The 17,026-nt window shown below is 42.4% G+C and overlaps 2 protein-coding genes across 2 annotated transcripts; one reads left to right on the top strand and one right to left on the bottom strand.

Moving 5' to 3' along the window:
• Positions 1–356: 356 nt before the first annotated feature.
• Positions 357–2,219, bottom strand: gpx1b (glutathione peroxidase 1b). The gene is made up of 2 exons (XM_069679083.1): positions 1,919–2,219; positions 357–1,004 (listed from the first exon to the last, which is right to left on the bottom strand). The coding sequence occupies exons 1-2, from the start codon at positions 2,132–2,134 to the stop codon at positions 654–656; spliced, it is 567 nt and encodes a 188-aa protein (XP_069535184.1). The 5' UTR covers positions 2,135–2,219; the 3' UTR covers positions 357–653.
• A 2,197-nt stretch (positions 2,220–4,416) lies between these two features.
• On the top strand, positions 4,417–16,947 carry fancd2 (FA complementation group D2). The gene is made up of 44 exons (XM_069678371.1): positions 4,417–4,454; positions 4,705–4,765; positions 5,128–5,262; positions 5,365–5,432; positions 5,551–5,657; positions 5,765–5,825; positions 5,917–5,969; positions 6,062–6,140; positions 6,315–6,439; positions 6,530–6,617; positions 6,701–6,805; positions 6,919–7,019; positions 7,154–7,265; positions 7,367–7,402; positions 7,637–7,783; positions 7,898–8,032; positions 8,130–8,261; positions 8,397–8,504; positions 8,596–8,705; positions 8,790–8,844; positions 8,965–9,084; positions 9,222–9,295; positions 9,405–9,548; positions 9,645–9,745; positions 9,840–9,955; positions 10,304–10,412; positions 10,510–10,608; positions 10,687–10,781; positions 10,861–11,016; positions 11,105–11,221; positions 11,475–11,603; positions 11,704–11,822; positions 11,934–12,044; positions 12,272–12,402; positions 12,613–12,712; positions 13,873–13,995; positions 14,204–14,297; positions 15,021–15,092; positions 15,226–15,264; positions 15,353–15,427; positions 15,641–15,715; positions 15,835–15,981; positions 16,057–16,164; positions 16,565–16,947. The coding sequence occupies exons 2-44, from the start codon at positions 4,705–4,707 to the stop codon at positions 16,655–16,657; spliced, it is 4,365 nt and encodes a 1,454-aa protein (XP_069534472.1). The 5' UTR covers positions 4,417–4,454; the 3' UTR covers positions 16,658–16,947.
• The last annotated feature ends 79 nt before the right edge of the window (positions 16,948–17,026 follow it).

Here is a 17,026-nt window from a genome sequence, read left to right as displayed (position 1 = left end):
GGTGGTTTGTTTGGAGTAATTGCATGCAAAAAATATACGACCAAGGCTGGCCTTCATGTCAGTAGGAGTTACGGGTAACTGCAAAATGATGTTTATATGCAGGTTACGCAACCTTCACACTATTTATGCTGACTGGTTGCGAAATGAGATCTGTAATCAGGCGCATGCTGTGGTAAGGAAGTGATCATAGCATAAGTGCAAGGTCAAGACTCACTAACTCACTGTGTAAGTTCTGGAGGGGTTGTTACCCACCTTAACTTTTTCCTTTAAAAAAAAAAAAAAAAAAAAGGTGACATCTTAGAACATTCATACAAGATCATGGGTTTTTTTTGAAAGAGGAAATGTCAGTCAGGAAGTGTTTGCAAAAATACATTTATTATCAAACAGCTGTGCTTAACATGCACTCAATGCAACTGATAACATTCAGCCTCTTACAGTTCATCAGGTATCCCCCTCACAACAAGCTTGGTTTCAGAGGATGCCTTCATGTAGTAAAAGATCAGAAGACAGACATCGAGTACACATGAGCACAGGTGGTCTTAGAAAGTGTCACACACCATCTAGAGAGACAAAACAGAACTATAGCACACACAAGGCGTTTCTCCTGATGACCTGAGGGTTACACACATGCAGCTGCAGGACGGGACGGTTGTTTAGTTAGCCTGGTTGAGGAGCTTCTGGATGTCTCCCTCGATGCTGCTGGTGAGGTACCTCCTGCTGTAACGCTTGAACGGCACTCCGTCCGGCCCGATGAGGAACTTCTCAAAGTTCCAGGCCACGTCGTTCCTGCACACCGGGCTCCAGATGATTAACTTGGGATCACTGATGAGGGCGGATGGCTCGTCGCTGGGGAACGGGAGCGACTCTCTCAGGAACACAAACAGAGGATGGGCGTCCTTCCCATTCACGTCCACTTTTTCCAGGAGCTGAAACTTTGGCTCGAAGCCGTTTCCAGGACGGACATACTTCAGAGACAGCAGGATTTCATCATTCTTGCAGTTCTCCTGCAAAGGTGGAGCATAAGATTATGTTAGACTTTGGGCACAGAGAAGGTTTTGTGTCTTCCTACAACAAAAACACTTTACAGAAGTTACAGCAAAATGAATAAAACATTCAGGTGACATTTTTGGGAGGGGACAGGTTCATGCCACTATTAAAGGGGAAATCTATGAAGTCTACAATGGCATTAACATTCATCAATTACAAAACAGTTTGCTTTACCTTTTAATGTTGCTTTCTTATACATTAAAAACCAGCTCATATACAATTTAACTCCCTGCTTTCTATAAGAAGCCAGAGGAACATATAAAGAATCATTTATGTTAACATCTATCAATGAATTACTAATTGCCTATTGTTTGTAGTAACAGAGTTAATAAATAACCTATAGTGAAGCAATGACAAGTCAAGTCAAAAGGGACAACTTCAAAACTCTAGTTTGCCTTTGGTGTGTAGCAACTCACTAACCCCACCACAGTTTCCTCTTTCCTCAATATTGAACATTGAACATTGAAACGCATTAAAGAAACTGAAAACTGTTCCTTAAATTCTACATGCACATGTCACATTTTCTACTTTTAGTATAAAGTAATAATTACGTAGGAAAACAGTGTCTGTAGTGTGGTTACAAGTTGGCCAGAGACATAGCTAAACCTAAAACATTACACTACACATAAAACAGTGAATAAACCAAGTCTAAAAACAGGAACGATATCACTTCCGTTTGAGTTCATGCAAATGAATTACATCGTTTCAATGTTTTTTTAATCAATATTTCAAAATGTGACCTTTTAAGTCTAAAAGCAGGTGGGCTATATCCGGGGAAAGGAGCTAAGTAAATGCACAACATTATTAACCAAAATGTGCTTGAATGTCAGTAAGAAAGCAGACCTGGTAAAAATAAGGTATATTTCCTCACCTGATGGCCGAACTGGTTGCAGGGTACTCCCAGGATCACGAGCCCCTTGCTGCCGTAGCGCTCGTGGAGCTCGTTCATCTGGGTGTAATCCCTGGTGGTCGTACCTCAGAGAGACGCGACATTCTCAATGAGGACAACTTTGCCCTTCAGGGAAGAAAAATTAAACGATTCTCCCGTTAATAGTTTGGATGTGAGGTCGAAAAATTTCGCTGCCATTCTCGTGCTACTTGTATTCTTCTTAAAGCGACTTCAGCTCCTTTAACTCTGACAGACACACGCTCAGCTCTGTCAGATCCTTCAGCCTCCCTTTGAAACAGGCTACGTCAAAGAGTTTCTTATGTAGCCTTCAAGATAGTTCACGCCCCTCAGCCTGGGGGACGGCCGATTTCAACAGCCAAATGAAGCGAGGATCGATCAAAATAAATAAACCTCCTTGTAAATCCTAATAATAATTTACAAAAAAATTATAGGCCCATTGAAATATAATGCAAAAAAATAAATATTTTGACTAGTAAGACATAAATAACAATGCAGTTAGGCTATATAGCCTAGCCCTTTTTTCTGATTTAGTAAATCGCAATTTTGACCTTCTGTCTCATAAATTCGGATAACTTAGTCAAAATTTTGCTTTGATATCTTTTTCCTTAACAGCATTTTTTGTAATGTCATATCACATGAAAAACGGAGGGCAATTTTCTCTGATTTATAATGTTGATCAGAGAGTGCCATTATAACATCATGCATAGATGGAGCCTTGACAACTGCATAAATCAATTTATAAAGATGTCTAATCAAGACCTACTGTTTATTGATCAACACATGAAACTTTACTTTGCAGATGGTATAAAACAGGCAGAAATGTAATTGTGTCTTTCTGTTAGATATCATATTCAGATCAGGTATCCTGATATAAGAAGAAGACAAGTTATGAATCATCCATGCCAGTGGTCTTTAAGGCCTAAACCAGATATGATCAAATGACACTCATTTTCAGATATGCATTTTCCCAGTTTGATACTATCATGATACTGTGGTACAGATTTGATCTATATTGCCATACTTAAGTATTGTCATTCTATAGGTATTACAGTTCGATTTTTTGTTTTGTTTTCTCACCATCATTTTTGCGCCACATTCAGCTCAACCTATTCAAGACTGAGCTCCTCATCATCCTAGCCAGTCCCTCTATGCAACCACAGATCAATATCCAGCTTGGACAAACTGAACTCATACCCATTAAGTCTGCTTGGAAACTGGGCCTCATAATTGATGACATCATGTTGATTTGCCCTGTACAACATCAGGAAGATCAGATAGTGGAATGAGTTACCAAACTCCATTCGGTCATGTTGTTCAGTTTGTTGGCACTTACTGACTTCATTCCCTCCTGTCTTGATCGTTGCTTGTGTTGTATTAACTCTCAGATGTACATCGCTTTGGACAAAAACGTCTGCTAAATGAAATTGTAACATTGTAACATTTTAAAAAATTTGTCATAAATACTAAGCTAAAGTTAGCTGTTCGTCTAATGTGATTTTATTTTTATTTTTTTTGCCCAGCCCTAATAACTTTTTATAGACCTTATAACTTTAAACTTTTAACCTGAGAAAATAAAGTTATTTACCTTTTAAAAAAATTCTCTTTACAATGTGAACTCAAGGTTGGTTTTCTCAGACAACATAAAAATTAACTTGGGATCTTTATAAAATGGCCTTTTAAAAAATCAATGCAAGCAAGGCCGGTTTTAACCTCCATACATAACTGCTGTTTCAAACGCTTGAATTTGCAAAAACAAACAAACGTTGGAGATGGGATTACAGTTGACTGCTTCACTCACTCACTCAGCAGTAAAGTAATTAGCTTACACTAGCTTATTTCAGGGCAGGTGCAGTTTATTTATGAAGCTCCAAAGTCGGTGCTAAATCACACTTCAGCACCCTGTTCTCTTCTGAAAACAAAACGACTTGTTAAATTCAAAACGTTAGTGGAAATACAGTATTTTAAATGTGTCGAGTGAGGCGAAGAAGGAGACACGTTACAGTGAATCCGCTTGATCATGTACACTCTTTGATATTATTGCGCAGGTACAGCCGTCTGGGGATGCAGGTTTCTTGACATGGCGTATCCCGGAGAGACTCTTCATATATTTAGTAGTCGACAGAATTCTAACCCCGCCCAACAAAATCGGTACTGTTTTTGAAACATGCAGACCAATACTAGAAAAGTAAGGGACCGTCTATAAAACGTTGTAATCGTTGTAATGTTGAACGAAGGACCACTTTTAATAACACAATAAAGATCTCAGTCGGTAGACTAACTTCAAATTGAACCATATATAAAGTACACTGGTGCTTTATCTGATTATTACTAGCTGCGTAGGTTATTTTTTCTTTCTACACTCTCTGTCATTGAAACTTAATCATGCGTATCCCTAACTGTCGTCGATGACGCGTTCACCAGTTTGGCGCGGAAGTTTGTTTTGTAACTTCTGTATTTCAGCTCGTAATATCGTCTGCGGATTCGTCTGGTCATTAAAGTATGTCTCTATTTTGTCACCCTGAATGATTCTGACAGCCAACAGCACCACATAGATAAAACATTTCATACTTAACATTTGGCATGTTTCTGTTGAAGTTTTTGAATTGCAGCTTACATTAGAGTGTTTTGTTGTGTAGCTTAGCTAGTTCTCAAATGCAGCCAACCAATAAATAGGTTAGCTTGTTTGCCACAGTGGATGCTAGCCTGGCTTAGCTATTAAAAACTTTCTGACCTTTGTAATTCATCAGATGATGCGTAAAAAGCGACGCTCCTCCGTGGATAAAGGAGAGGGGGCTACAACGACCACTAGTAAGTGTCTTGTAATGCACCATCATGACAGTTCATAACTACGTGCCCCTGCAGGGTCTCCTTGTGAAACTCACAAGTTTCCCAAATACGATATCCAAATGCCGATTTTCCCATCACGTATGATAATTATTCTCTATAAGAACACACGATTACAGGAGTATGACTTAATCTGACAGGACCACTGCATGTTTCATATCTCACTTACACAAGTACTTCAACATATTTGGCACACGTCTGAACTGACCAACTCCATCCTATTCCCCTCATTACTGATGGCACCTTGTATACTCTATTGTCTGCATTGATATGCCATTGTCAGCTGGACACAGCTTAAACAGAGATTTATTTTCTTCTCTTTATAGAGGCAAAGAAGAGTCGCAGCACTGGTCGACAACAGAGGGAACCTGCTCCGGAAGAGACAAATGAAAGTGTATTTGGCGTCTTTCTTCGAGAGGCAGGTGTCACCTTGAAACAAGGAGGCACATCCAACGAGATTGGTAAACACACTTAGTCTACGTTTAAAAAAAAAAATACAAGCAGGGTAAATGAATCAGTTTCCCCACATCTGTTTTTTCTGTTCTTTATCTTTCACCCTCTAGCTGTTGACCAAGTCGTTTTCCAAAAAAGGATACAACAAAAACTACGGAAGAGTCCCAGATACCCTGGGGTAAGTGTATACACCATCCTCTGTGCAAATTGACACATTTAGTGTGAGACTGGTTTGGGCAATATCTACCAAATTGGCTTATCACAATGTCCAAAGTTAAACTGACATTATTTCTCAGATTGTGCAGGAATTCACCGCTGGCTTGGAGTCTCACATTGAGGATGCTGAGCGGTTTAGAAACTGCCTTCTTCCATGTGTCCCACGATTGACTGATGGAGACTCCAGGTATGAAAACACTCGAGGCTAAAAGAGGCCACTTCAGGCCGGGCATAGATATAACACTTGTATATGTCTGTGTCTCTATGGTGTTTTTGTTTTGTTCTGTGTTGCAGTTGTGTTAGCTCATTCCAGGAAAGTCTGCTGCGCATGCTGCTGGGGATTGAGATGCTGCAGGTATGCCACATTACAACATGTCTCTGTGCGCTATGAGGCATTGTATGTACATCCTCCACACATGCTAAATCTGTGTTTGTCTTTCATACAGACGTTCATCATCAACATTTTGCTAGAGAAACTACCTGAATTTATGCTTGATGGGTCAGTATTTCAAAGGAGTTACTTTAAATACTTTTTGAAAACACTGTTTCCGTAGTCTTATTTTTCTAAATCTCATCTTCTGTCCTTCACAGTACCGGAGACGGAGGCCTCAGCGTTCCTCGCATAATCATTAACCAGCTTAAATGGCTGGACAGAGTTGTGGACAGCAAGGTAGTAATTTCTGTGATGATAGGTTCTGTTTCATACACTAGCCATTTAAGTTTATTTTTACTGCTGATCTCTTCCAACACACCTATAATCATTTTTTTTTTATTTAGTCATCGTTATTTCGAGGTGGCAATGAGCTTGTATATTTCTGCTCTTTTTACGTCCTGTTATTTGCAGGAGTTGGCAGCCAAGCTCATGGAGCTGGTGTCAGTAGCACCTGTGGAGGTTCAGCGTGACATCATCACCAGTCTGCCGGAGATACTGGAAGACTCCCAGCACAATGATATAGCCAGAGAGCTCAAGTATGCGCGGTTAATCTCTCGAACACAACTGTGCTACCTGTACTGAATATGGAGTTTTAAGAGGTTTGATTATTCTTCTCGTGTTTGTAGCTTGTTACTCCAGGAGAACACTCAGTTAACCGTCCCCATCCTGGATGCCCTCTCCAGTCTGAACCTCAGCTATTCATTACTAACTGAGGTAGCACACACACAAATATACACTCTATTTCACTATTAAAGTCCAAGTGTAGTCACTGTGTCGTTACCTGTCTGCTGTCTCAGGTCCGTAGCGCCGTAATGACCACTCTGGCAGCCGTGCAGCTGGACGACCTCCCTGTGGTGGTCAAGTTCATCCTCCACTCCGTCTCAGCCTCTGATGCATACGAGGTCAGAGCTCAGAGTCCACAGCGCTGTGCGATTAAAAAGCATAACAGCACTTTTACTCTGGTTGTTTCTGTGCTTATATATTTAAAGTGTGGGGCGTCTTTTCCTGCGTGTAGGTGGTGCTTGATCTTCGTAAAAAGCTGGAGTTGGAGCAGTGTGTTCTCCCTCCTGCGCTGCAGGCCTCCCAGAGCCGCTTGAGGAGCAAAGGATCAGCAGCGTAAGACAACACTAAGTCCAATTCACTCACAACTTTACAATAGAGCATTTTGTAGTTATTATTTTGAAGTAGCCAGGAGGTTCTTGATATTGTATTCCTGAAGATATCATCTGATAAATCTGTTATTGGAGCAGGTCTGGCTCCACGCCAGCAGCTAGCAGCAGCCAGGACAGTGTAGCGTTGATTTTGGACGGGATCAAGTCAGCAGTACGATTCCAGAAGACGATATCTGAAGCTTGGCTCAAGGTGGGAAATTAATCAGCTAGTATACTCTCCTTCTAATTGCTTACAGTCTTCTCCGTTTCAGAGTTGCTTACTGAACTTTTACTGCATTGGTTTTTCATCAGGCAATTGAATCTGTGGACGATGTGGACGACCATAAGGTGAGTGTCATCTCATCTCATCAGGTCAGGGTGGTGTTTGACCCACACAAGTCAGCACAGCAGTTTTCCAGCTGTAAAACTATAGAAACATTAGTAATTATTTCACCATGACGAGTTAAGGAACACTTACATGTAGACAAAACACAACATTTTGAAATCTAGGACATGTAGCCTTTTTTAATGTATCACATGTATGTGTGTCTGTGCATTTGAAACTGTTCTCTGCCTTGTCAGGTGATAGATCTGCTGGTGCTGTTCATCCTCCACTCCACCAACGCCAACCAGAGCCGGCGGGGCGCAGAGAAGGTGCTGAAGGTGAAAGTGCGGACCGGACGGATCCAGGAGGCTCTGCTCCAGAAGACCTTCAGGGACTTTGCTCAGGTGGTTCAATCTGTCTGCTTACACACACACACTGAATTATAAAGAGAGCGGCACGGTGCACTTTTTTGTTGATGTCGACTTTATGTTTTTTTTTTCTCTATGACTGTACTCTAGGTCATGAGAGGGTATTTCCCCTCCATCCTGGCTCTGGCTCAGGGTCTGCTGCGCTCCCCTGACCCCTGCGTGGTGCCTTTTGGTGGACACATGTACCGACACTCGTTCACTGCTTTTGATTCGTACAGCCAGCAGGTGGGTTTAGGATACATTTCGTAAAACTGTATATATAAGTTTTAAGATCTAAATGCAACTGCATCATTTAAATGTCGTCCTGCGCTGTGTTTTGTAGGAGGTGGTGGGCTCCTTAGTGACTCACGTGTGCAGCGGTGTGGGCGGGGAGGTGGACATGGCTCTGGAGCTGCTCTGTGGCCTGGTTACAGAAAAGCCCTCAGAAATGTCCCTGTATGCTGTTTTTGTTAAGGTAAGGTGGTGCATACATCTGTTGTTTCAGCTGCTGATCCAGCCAGACGGACAAAACAAACTATTTATGTGTTAGCAGAGGGTCCTTGATGGTCTTACAAATTTTAGTATCTTACTATTGTACATTTTGACACAGGGAATCTTGGACTACATGGACAACCTGACACCGCAGCAGATCCGCAGACTCTTCCACCTTCTGAGCCGACTGGCCTTTGGGCAGCAGCAGCACGGATCTCACATCCAGGTGCACACTCACACGAGTCTTATAGTACCTTTTCACATCATCCTCTCACCTGCTGACCTTACCTCTCTCGTGCTGATTTCTCCCCCGTCAGGATGACATGCACATAGTGATCCGCAAACAGCTGTCCAGCACGGTGCCAAAGTACAAGCGTATCGGCATCATCGGTGCTGTTATGATTGTAGGCAGCATGGGCGCCCTCAGGTAAGGACTGTTACTCACAGGCATGAGCGCACTCTTTCTATATCTCTGTTTGTCTCGATCATAATCTCTTCCCGCCCAACTCAGGCTTAAAGAGAAGGGGTCGCAGAATGTGTCGTTGCCTCAGGAGGCTGTCAGACAGGTACAGAAAAACATTTAGAATGAACAGTGTTTATGTTGCACATCTCTACTTGTGGCTTTCAGCTCGGACTGCAGGCTTACGGTCTGTATATATGTTCATGTATGTGTGTGCTTGTTGCAGGTGACGGCCCTGTTGGAGCTGGTGAAGTCGAGCAGTGAGAGCTCACCTGAGGCCGCGGCTCTGTATTACGATGAACTGGCCAACCTGATCCTGAGCTCCCCCTTGGACCCGCAGGTGCAGGTGAGTCTCAAACAAACACTTGCCATACCTCCGGTCTGAACTGCCTTTTTATTATTATTATTATTTACATGCATACAGCTTTTTAAGATGCAGCCAAGGCATGCTTAAGCATCCTGTTTCCATCCTCCTTCCAACAGGAAACAATTGCAAAAAGTGTTCTGGACGACTTCCAGGACGACTTTGTGGTGGATCTAGGCCCGGATATTTCACAGTAAGTGATGGACAGATGGCAGCTTAAAGAAATGTCTTGTTTTGATATACATTCATTACATTTATTCCCATAACTAGTGTCATTAATCCCTCCTCCCTGTGTGTCTCAGTGCCTGTCCCTTTCCGGCCTGTATCATGTTCAACCTGGACGAAGATGACAGTCAGGGAGGCATCGCCCTCAACCTGCTGCCTCTCCTCGCCAAAGACATCCAGAGCAAAGGAGAGCAGCAGAGTCAAACCAAGAAGGCCCACAGGTCAGTCAAGGATGTATTTTACCTGCAGTTTCAGGTTGTTGCGTAATATCTTACAAACAATGAGATGTTTTTGCTCCTTGTATTGTGTGCGGGCAGGCGAGTGTCTCCTCTCTGTTTGGCTCCATTTTTCCGCCTGCTGAGACTCTGTGAGGAGAAGCAACATCAGGGGGACCTGGAGGAGATCGACGCCCTGCTGGGTGAGGACGTGGAAGCTAAACGTTTCCCAGTTTGTTCTCTTTTTTATGGCTGTAAAATAATAATTCATGTGTGTTTACATTTGCTGGTTCACAGGCTGCCCCTTGATCCTGACAGACTTGGATGTCGTGGATAAAATTGACAGCCTGTCAAAAGCTGAGAGGGAGTTCCTCTGCACTTTGCTCTTTCACACCACCAACTGGTTCAGAGAGGTAAATGCACGCCAATCTCAAACAGAGTTTACTTCATTTAAAGGGCCAGTTCGCCAATTTTCAACATCACTATCCACTTATCCAATGGATAGTATTTCACTCCAGCATCTCTCGCTGGGCCGTTCCTTTCAGAGGAAGGGGCGCAATGCACGCTAGGTGTTGTAGTAATGTAGAATTGGCGAAACCACAAGCTGTTTGTAAAACTTCCTCCACAGCTATGGCGCCAATTTCAAATATTATTGCTTCTATCGATTACAGAGAACACCAGCTTTGACTGACAGTGGGCGAACTGCTCCTTTAAAGGTTGGATAAGATCAAAGCTGTGCCTTACCACTTATTTTGTGACAGGTCGTGAACGCGTTCTGCAGACAGAAAGAAATCGAGATGAAGATGAAAGTGATGAGCCGTCTGCGGGACGTCACATTCCTTCAGACGCTGCTGGAGAGGGCGCTGGCAGGTGGAGTTTTGATCCATTATAACAGGATATCTCTCCGTGGTGTCAGTTCTTCTAAATACTTTTCGATAACGTACTTTTTCTTTAACATGTATTTCAGAAACACCTGGATATGTTCCACCTGTTGCCAACTTTGATGGGGAAAGCACAGATGGGGTAATTCTAAGTTCCACAGCTTCTGTGAATAAGGCAAAGAAAGGTAAATATATCTATATTTAACCCCAAATTAATGAAATCAACTATTAAGTGCTTTTATAATGACCTACCTGTTATTCAGACGGCACGGGGAAGAAGAGGAAGGCCCCAGGTAGGAACTCCTCAGGGAGCAGCTCTCAGCTGGACGAGACGACCGACGCAGATAAATCTATGCAGGTAGACCTTTGCCTCTTACATGAATCTCTTTTAAATATACATTAACTGAGATATTAAGGTGATTCTGCGTGTGTTAAAGGAACAACCAGAGAAGGAGAAAGAAAAGGAGATCCGGCAGGGAGTCAGCCTGGTCTCCTACAGACCCTTTTTCAGGGAGCTGGACATGGAGGTGCTGAGCGTGCTGCAGTGTGGGCTGCTCTCCCGCTCACTGCTGGACTCCGAGCTCAACTCCAAGGTAACAGATGTGATTTATGCCGGTTTTTATCCATTGCAGAAACATTACACAGGAAGTCACACATCTCTTAAATTCTGACATGATTGAGGTGCGGGAGGAGGTGCTGCTGGGCCCGGCTGAGCTGGTTCTCCTGCTGGAGGATATGCTTCGCAAACTGGAGTTCAGTCTCACGGCTGCCCCAGCCAAGAGAGCCCCTTTCCTCAAGGTACAGAAAGGTCATGACAATGTTATTAATGATATTCTTTGGGGGAAAAATGGTCTTCCGTCACAAAACACTGTACAGATTATCATATATACACATATTGTGACATTTATCATCGATTCAGGGCCGGAAAGGATTTAACTTTCCAAATCTGTCCTTAGTCCACAAGCTTGGAGTGATTGGCGTTAGTCTATAGAACTGAATATGCAGGCTAATTGGACAAAAAGTAATGAACTATTTTCTTGTTTTTCTGCAGGGAAAGACCGATAAGAGCGTGGGCTTCTCCCATCTACAACAGAGGAGCACCAAGGATATCGCCTCCTGCTGCGTCCAGCTGCTGCCCGCCCTCTGCTCACACCTGGAGAACTGCCACAACCATTTTCAGGTACAGACATAAACAATCTGTAGATATGAGAGAAGACATCATCTCTCTCTTCCTACAGTCTATAAAAATCTGCTGTGTATTTGCATACATTATTCCCCAGACATTGCTGTCTGAGAACAACGGCGTCGTAGACGGCCCTGCCACAGATGTTCAGGAGCACCATCTGATGTCATCAGGCTACCAGCTGCTCCTGCAGGTCTTGAACACAACCTTCAGCTGGTGAGGAGGACAAGCAGCACAGTCTTTTAACTCTATGAAATACCAGGGAAATGTTGTGTTTAAAATGTGAGTGTGGCTCTTGTTCAGACTTGTGTGTCGTTGTTTTGTCAGGTCTGGATTCAGCCAGCCAGGACAACGGAGCTTACTGAAGAAGGCTTTGGGAGTTTTGGCTGGACGACTAAAAGAAGGAGGTGCTGAGCTGTCCCTGGAGCAGCTTGTAAAGTGAGTGTAGTTTAAGAGCCAGAGAGGAGCAACTACAAAATATGATTTTTAAAGATTATTTTTTGCCATATTTGGCTTTATTCAAAAGGGCAAAACCACAAGAGAGACAGATTTGAACTGCTCCAAGGACTTAGGACTTAAAAAGTATATCAAAACAGATACATTCCATGTATTTAATCATCTTTACACAGAGAATAAAATGTTTCTTTGCCCTCTGTTTTGTTTAGACACAGCTTTGAGTACCTGCTGAACTTCAGAAGCACGATGCCAAGCCTCAGCACAGCCCTGTGTCTCTCCCAGCTTCTGTCCACTGTGTCGGAGAGAGGAGGGAACCCTGCTGCCTACAGAGAGCAGACAGGTCAGTCCGCTGTGTAACCTCATTTCAATCTACTGATCTACACTGTGAGAAGTACAGGTGTTGACTAAACTTTGGAATATTTGAGAATGAGGATCTTTAAACACCCATGCTCTTAACTTTTTCTTCCAAAAATGGTCTGGAGTAAAAACGAATTTCATCAAGAAGAACCGTCCTGTATGTTTTTTATTTAACTTACATTTTTCCTTCTAGCCTCTTTAGCAAAACGTTTCCTGAGCCAAGAATGGGTGACAGCGAGCGGAGAGAGGGAGCGTGGGAGCAAATTCAATGAAGTACTTCACACTCTCCTAAGGTGTGTCCTCTAAAGTAACCACTTTAAGCCGAACACAAACAGGTAGCATTGAGAATGGAAAGCAACAAGGATGTTTCTATTAGAGCCTAACTGATACATTAAGAGGAGAGTTTAGCTACTGAACTATATATGTTGGTATCAGGATTTATGTGATGCCTGATAAGTAAGAAAAACAGGTAAGGCTAATGTGTCTTTAGCAATGACTGTATATATAGATGGACGACGCGCCTCCATCTGCTCTCATTATAAAAAATTGATGCCGAAATAGCCCCTGTGACGGGTGGTGCCATCAGCGCAGTAGAGATCGGCAGGTGGAGCGGCCGTAGCCACTTCCGCTAACCAAAACAGACACTTAACTTATCAGAAAAACAGCAAGGATCCTGCATGCCGGAGTTACGTCTCCTCTCACCGATCGTCCTCCACTCTGCTAATCCAGAACAGATCGGCTGCAAGAACCATATTTGTCAACAGAGCTGTCAATCATCATTTTGACAGCATCAAATAACTAATTAAAAATAAACTTGTCAGAAAAATGAACACTTGGATGTAAATCAGCATGATAACAACTAACTATAATGACAGAAACCATGTTTGAGAAAAATGTATTTGACGTGTATTTAGATTTTATGGTTTGACTCATGTCCCATCTGTTAACATGGAGGAGGCAGGCTTTATGACCTATACTGCAGCCAGTCAACAGGGGGCGATAGAGATGATTTGGCTTCACTTTTAGGGAGCTGTCATGTCGTCCACCTTTTTATACAGTCTGTGGTCTTTAGTTTGTTTCTGTGTGATGTTATTTGCAATACAAACTGTTCAGGGCAATTACCTTTGGCTCTTTAATTCATGTTTGTACAGCATGCTGTGCAGTAGCAGCAATAATACAAGCAATCAACAGGATATTGTGCTTTCTATCCACATGGCACACAAGTACTAGTAGTGCATTTGTAGCCACTCAGTTAATGAATTAAATCCACATTTTCTTAATCATTTCTCATATTGACACAACATTATAATAACATGTTAATTTAAGGAAATAAGGAAGAAGAATTCTTTCTTACTCTCCATACAATTTCTAGTTAACACTATTAATTAATATGTTCCGTATTTTATAATTGTTTAATTATTGTGCTTTTGTCTTTTCTCTCCTCTCTCTGCAGCATCTACCTGGAGCATGTGGATGATGTCCTGAAGGCCGTGGAGGAAATAGCCGGAAAAGGAATCACCGAGCTCATCAATGCAGCAAAGGATGAGAGCTCTGCATCGTGGCCCACTCTCAACAGGTAGATCCTCATCCCCATCAAAAGTAGCTTAGATTGCAGTTATATTGATCCACCTGCTCCTGAAATGCAGCACTGGCAGCTGTACAGCGACCTCAGGACTCACTATAAGCGCAATAAATCAACCCTTCATCCCAGTCAAGAGTTTATTGACCCATACAGTTTTTATCCTGTTGTTCATTCATTCATTATTTGCTCTTTTTTTCTTCAGGCAGACGTTCCTGGTGTATTATAAAGTGTTGATGGCAGAGCTGGAAAAGGCTGCCAAGAAGATTCCTCCTTTCAAAACGAGTGACAGCACTGAGGTCAGCCACCAGGTGTCACACTGGACTATGTATTCTCTCTGATCATACATTATACCTTTATAAACACCACTACACATCTACTAAACATACTATTATACTATTAAACATTTGGAAAGGCCAATTTTTAGTACAACTTCATACTATATGAAGTATTCTGTGTGTTTTGATTTTAAAGACCAGCTCCAGTCATGTTTTAAGACATAAAATACTCTGCTAAAAATTCCACAATCTGTCCCCGCCCACTATGTGCAACGTTTCTCCTTTCGTAAAATCACTGCCGAAAACAAAACACGCATCTGTCATCGTGTAGCGGCAGCTTGTTGAGACTTAGCTAGCTTGAAATGTAGTAATTAGTAGTAGTAACGTTAAGGTTAGTAGTCAGTTTGCAGAGATTACGATGACGGTTACAGCTGGCTCGCGCATCGCTGAAGTGGTTGCCATAGGTTACACATAATGATATGCATAGCGTCACCCCGTCCATTAACAGGATTGGCTCCTTAGGTTTGTGACGTCACAAACCTGCCAATCTGAAAACGTGTTGTTCAGCCTGTCCTTGGTACACTGCAGTTTAAAAGCAGACAGGCCCAGCCATTGAGATGACTGCTGATGTTGTCCCTGATGTGTCTTGTAGCACATGAAGAACACCACATGGAGATGTTCACAAGGTTAAACACTTGATTTTCACTGGAGGGGGTCTTGTAACCATTGTCCTCGTTCTTCCAGGCTCAGAGCGAGAAGCTGCTGACATGGAACCTGGCTGTCAGAGATTTCCACATCCTGGTCAACCTAGTTAAGGTTTGTTTGCAGAATCTCATGCCTGTGAACGTCTTCTGTACCGATTTTGACACTGAAACCCACCTATATCCAACATAAAAACACTGCAAGTTATATTAGAAGCAGACATCTAACTTCTACTCTCTTCTTACAGGTGTTTGATTCCAGGCTGGTGCTCAACGTGTGCCTAAAGGTGAGTTTTCTGTGCATGCTGCAGAAGATCTCGCGTCCAGAAGCTGGTGTGTGTTTGTATTAACTGATAATAATGTTGTTATTGGTAGTATGGACGCCTTTTCCTGGAGTCTTTCCTAAAGTTGGGGATGCCGCTGCTGGACAACAGTTTCAAACGGCACAAGGTACACGAGCTCCTGTCACCTTGTACAACTAGTAAATAAAGCTTGTATTAAATTGTGTGAAAGTATAGTTTATGGAAAAGTCGTCACCAAAAGAGTTGACCTTGAAGTTACAACTTTAGAGGACAACTTACAGTACAATGTTGTGTCATACCATGCAAATTGTAGTGCTGCCACTGATTAGACCATGCTGTGTGATGTATTTTCTTCTTTAAGGAGGATGTCCAGAGCCTGCTGAAGACCTTCCAGCTCAGCACCCGGCAGCTCCATCACATGTGTGGACACTCTAAGGTAGTTACAGTTTACACTTTCAATCAAGGAGGCCAAAATCTTCCTGTTAAATTAGAGGGGAAAAAAACACCTTCAGAGACTTGACAGCGCTATCCTCGCCGTACTGTGTCGACTCTCAGATTCAACAGGACACAAGCCTGACCAACCACGTACCCGCCTTAAAGAAGAGCCTGGAGCTGTTCGTTTACAGAGTGAAGGCCATGCTGATGCTCAACAACTGTCAGGAGGCCTTCTGGATCGGCAACCTGAAGAATCGAAACCTGAAGGTGCAACATTACTGCACTCAGAGTGTCTCTGTTCATATTTGTGCCATACACTAAAACGAACGTTTTATGCCTCAGGGGGAAGAGATTCTTTCTCAGATGTCACAAGAAGGGGATGATGATGATGATGAGGAAGAGGAGGAACGTTTACCTCAGGCTCAGGAACTCTCAGAGGATGAGGTACACGCACTTTTTAGACAATATGATCTGGATTTTACCACAATAAGTAGCAACATGGCCAACAATAATAGACAAGAAAAGCAGCACACAGTGTTGATATAATCAGTTACATAAGCCATGCTTCAACGGCTGCTTAGTCGGTCATTACTTTGTGAAGTTCAAACCCCTCAGGTCGGTTAACAGGCAGTTGAAACTGTACAGAGCAGTGGGCTGATAAGATAACAGATAGAGCCCTCCACCACGCTAATGATTGGTGGCTGTTGCAGTTCACAGGAAAAACGTTTAATAATGTGTCTGTTCCAAGACGCCGTGTTATGTAGTTTCTCTGTAACGCTGTTTTATGTAAGAAAGCTCACGGCTTTAGTTTAACAAGTTTGCTAAATGTTGTTCATGTGCTTTCCATCAGGAGAGTGACTCAGAGGAAAGTAGGACGATCAACAGGCAGGAAGATGTGGATCAAGAGGATGTTACAGATGACTCTGACGAACAGGAAAAATGATGTTGGTTTTAAACTTTAACTCGTCTTGGTCAACCCCAACTTGGGGATCACCTTTAAAGACTTAGTGTGTTCTTTTCTAAATGTATTACATTCTCCTTCTTAATATGCTGCTTTAAGATGCAAATATGCCGAAAAATGATAATAAAAAATTGTTTTTTTATTTACATATGTGGTAAAAAGTCTGCGAGCACAGTAGAAAAAAAATAGGAATTGCCTCTTTTGTGCTTCTGCAGATTTTCTTTTTTGTTAAAGATAAAACCAGCCTAAAAATACTGTTGTCTTTAAAGTATGTCCGGTTCTGTATAAAAAAATGTTTGTTTTATTGTATTTGTTTGCAGACAAAATAAAATATGAATTGTTGAGAAATGT

The sequence above is a fragment of the Semicossyphus pulcher genome, unplaced genomic scaffold (genome assembly GCF_022749685.1).
Source record: "Semicossyphus pulcher isolate SPU_LCO1_2020_fin unplaced genomic scaffold, fSemPul1.0.p SCAF_3, whole genome shotgun sequence".
In the NCBI taxonomy this organism is placed as follows: domain Eukaryota; kingdom Metazoa; phylum Chordata; class Actinopteri; order Labriformes; family Labridae; genus Semicossyphus; species Semicossyphus pulcher.
Note: the sequence above shows the minus strand (reverse complement) of the source record. Positions and strands in the feature narration are given on the sequence as shown.

Bases quoted from the DNA above. Each gene is read 5' to 3' on its own strand.
- fancd2 (XM_069678371.1), top strand. From the start codon at position 4,705: ATGATGCGTAAAAAGCGACGCTCCTCCGTGGATAAAGGAGAGGGGGCT. The intron at 8,033-8,129 runs GTGGGTTTAGGA...TGTGTTTTGTAG, and splicing joins TTGATTCGTACAGCCAGCAG to GAGGTGGTGGGCTCCTTAGT. The intron at 8,262-8,396 runs GTAAGGTGGTGC...ATTTTGACACAG, and splicing joins TGTATGCTGTTTTTGTTAAG to GGAATCTTGGACTACATGGA.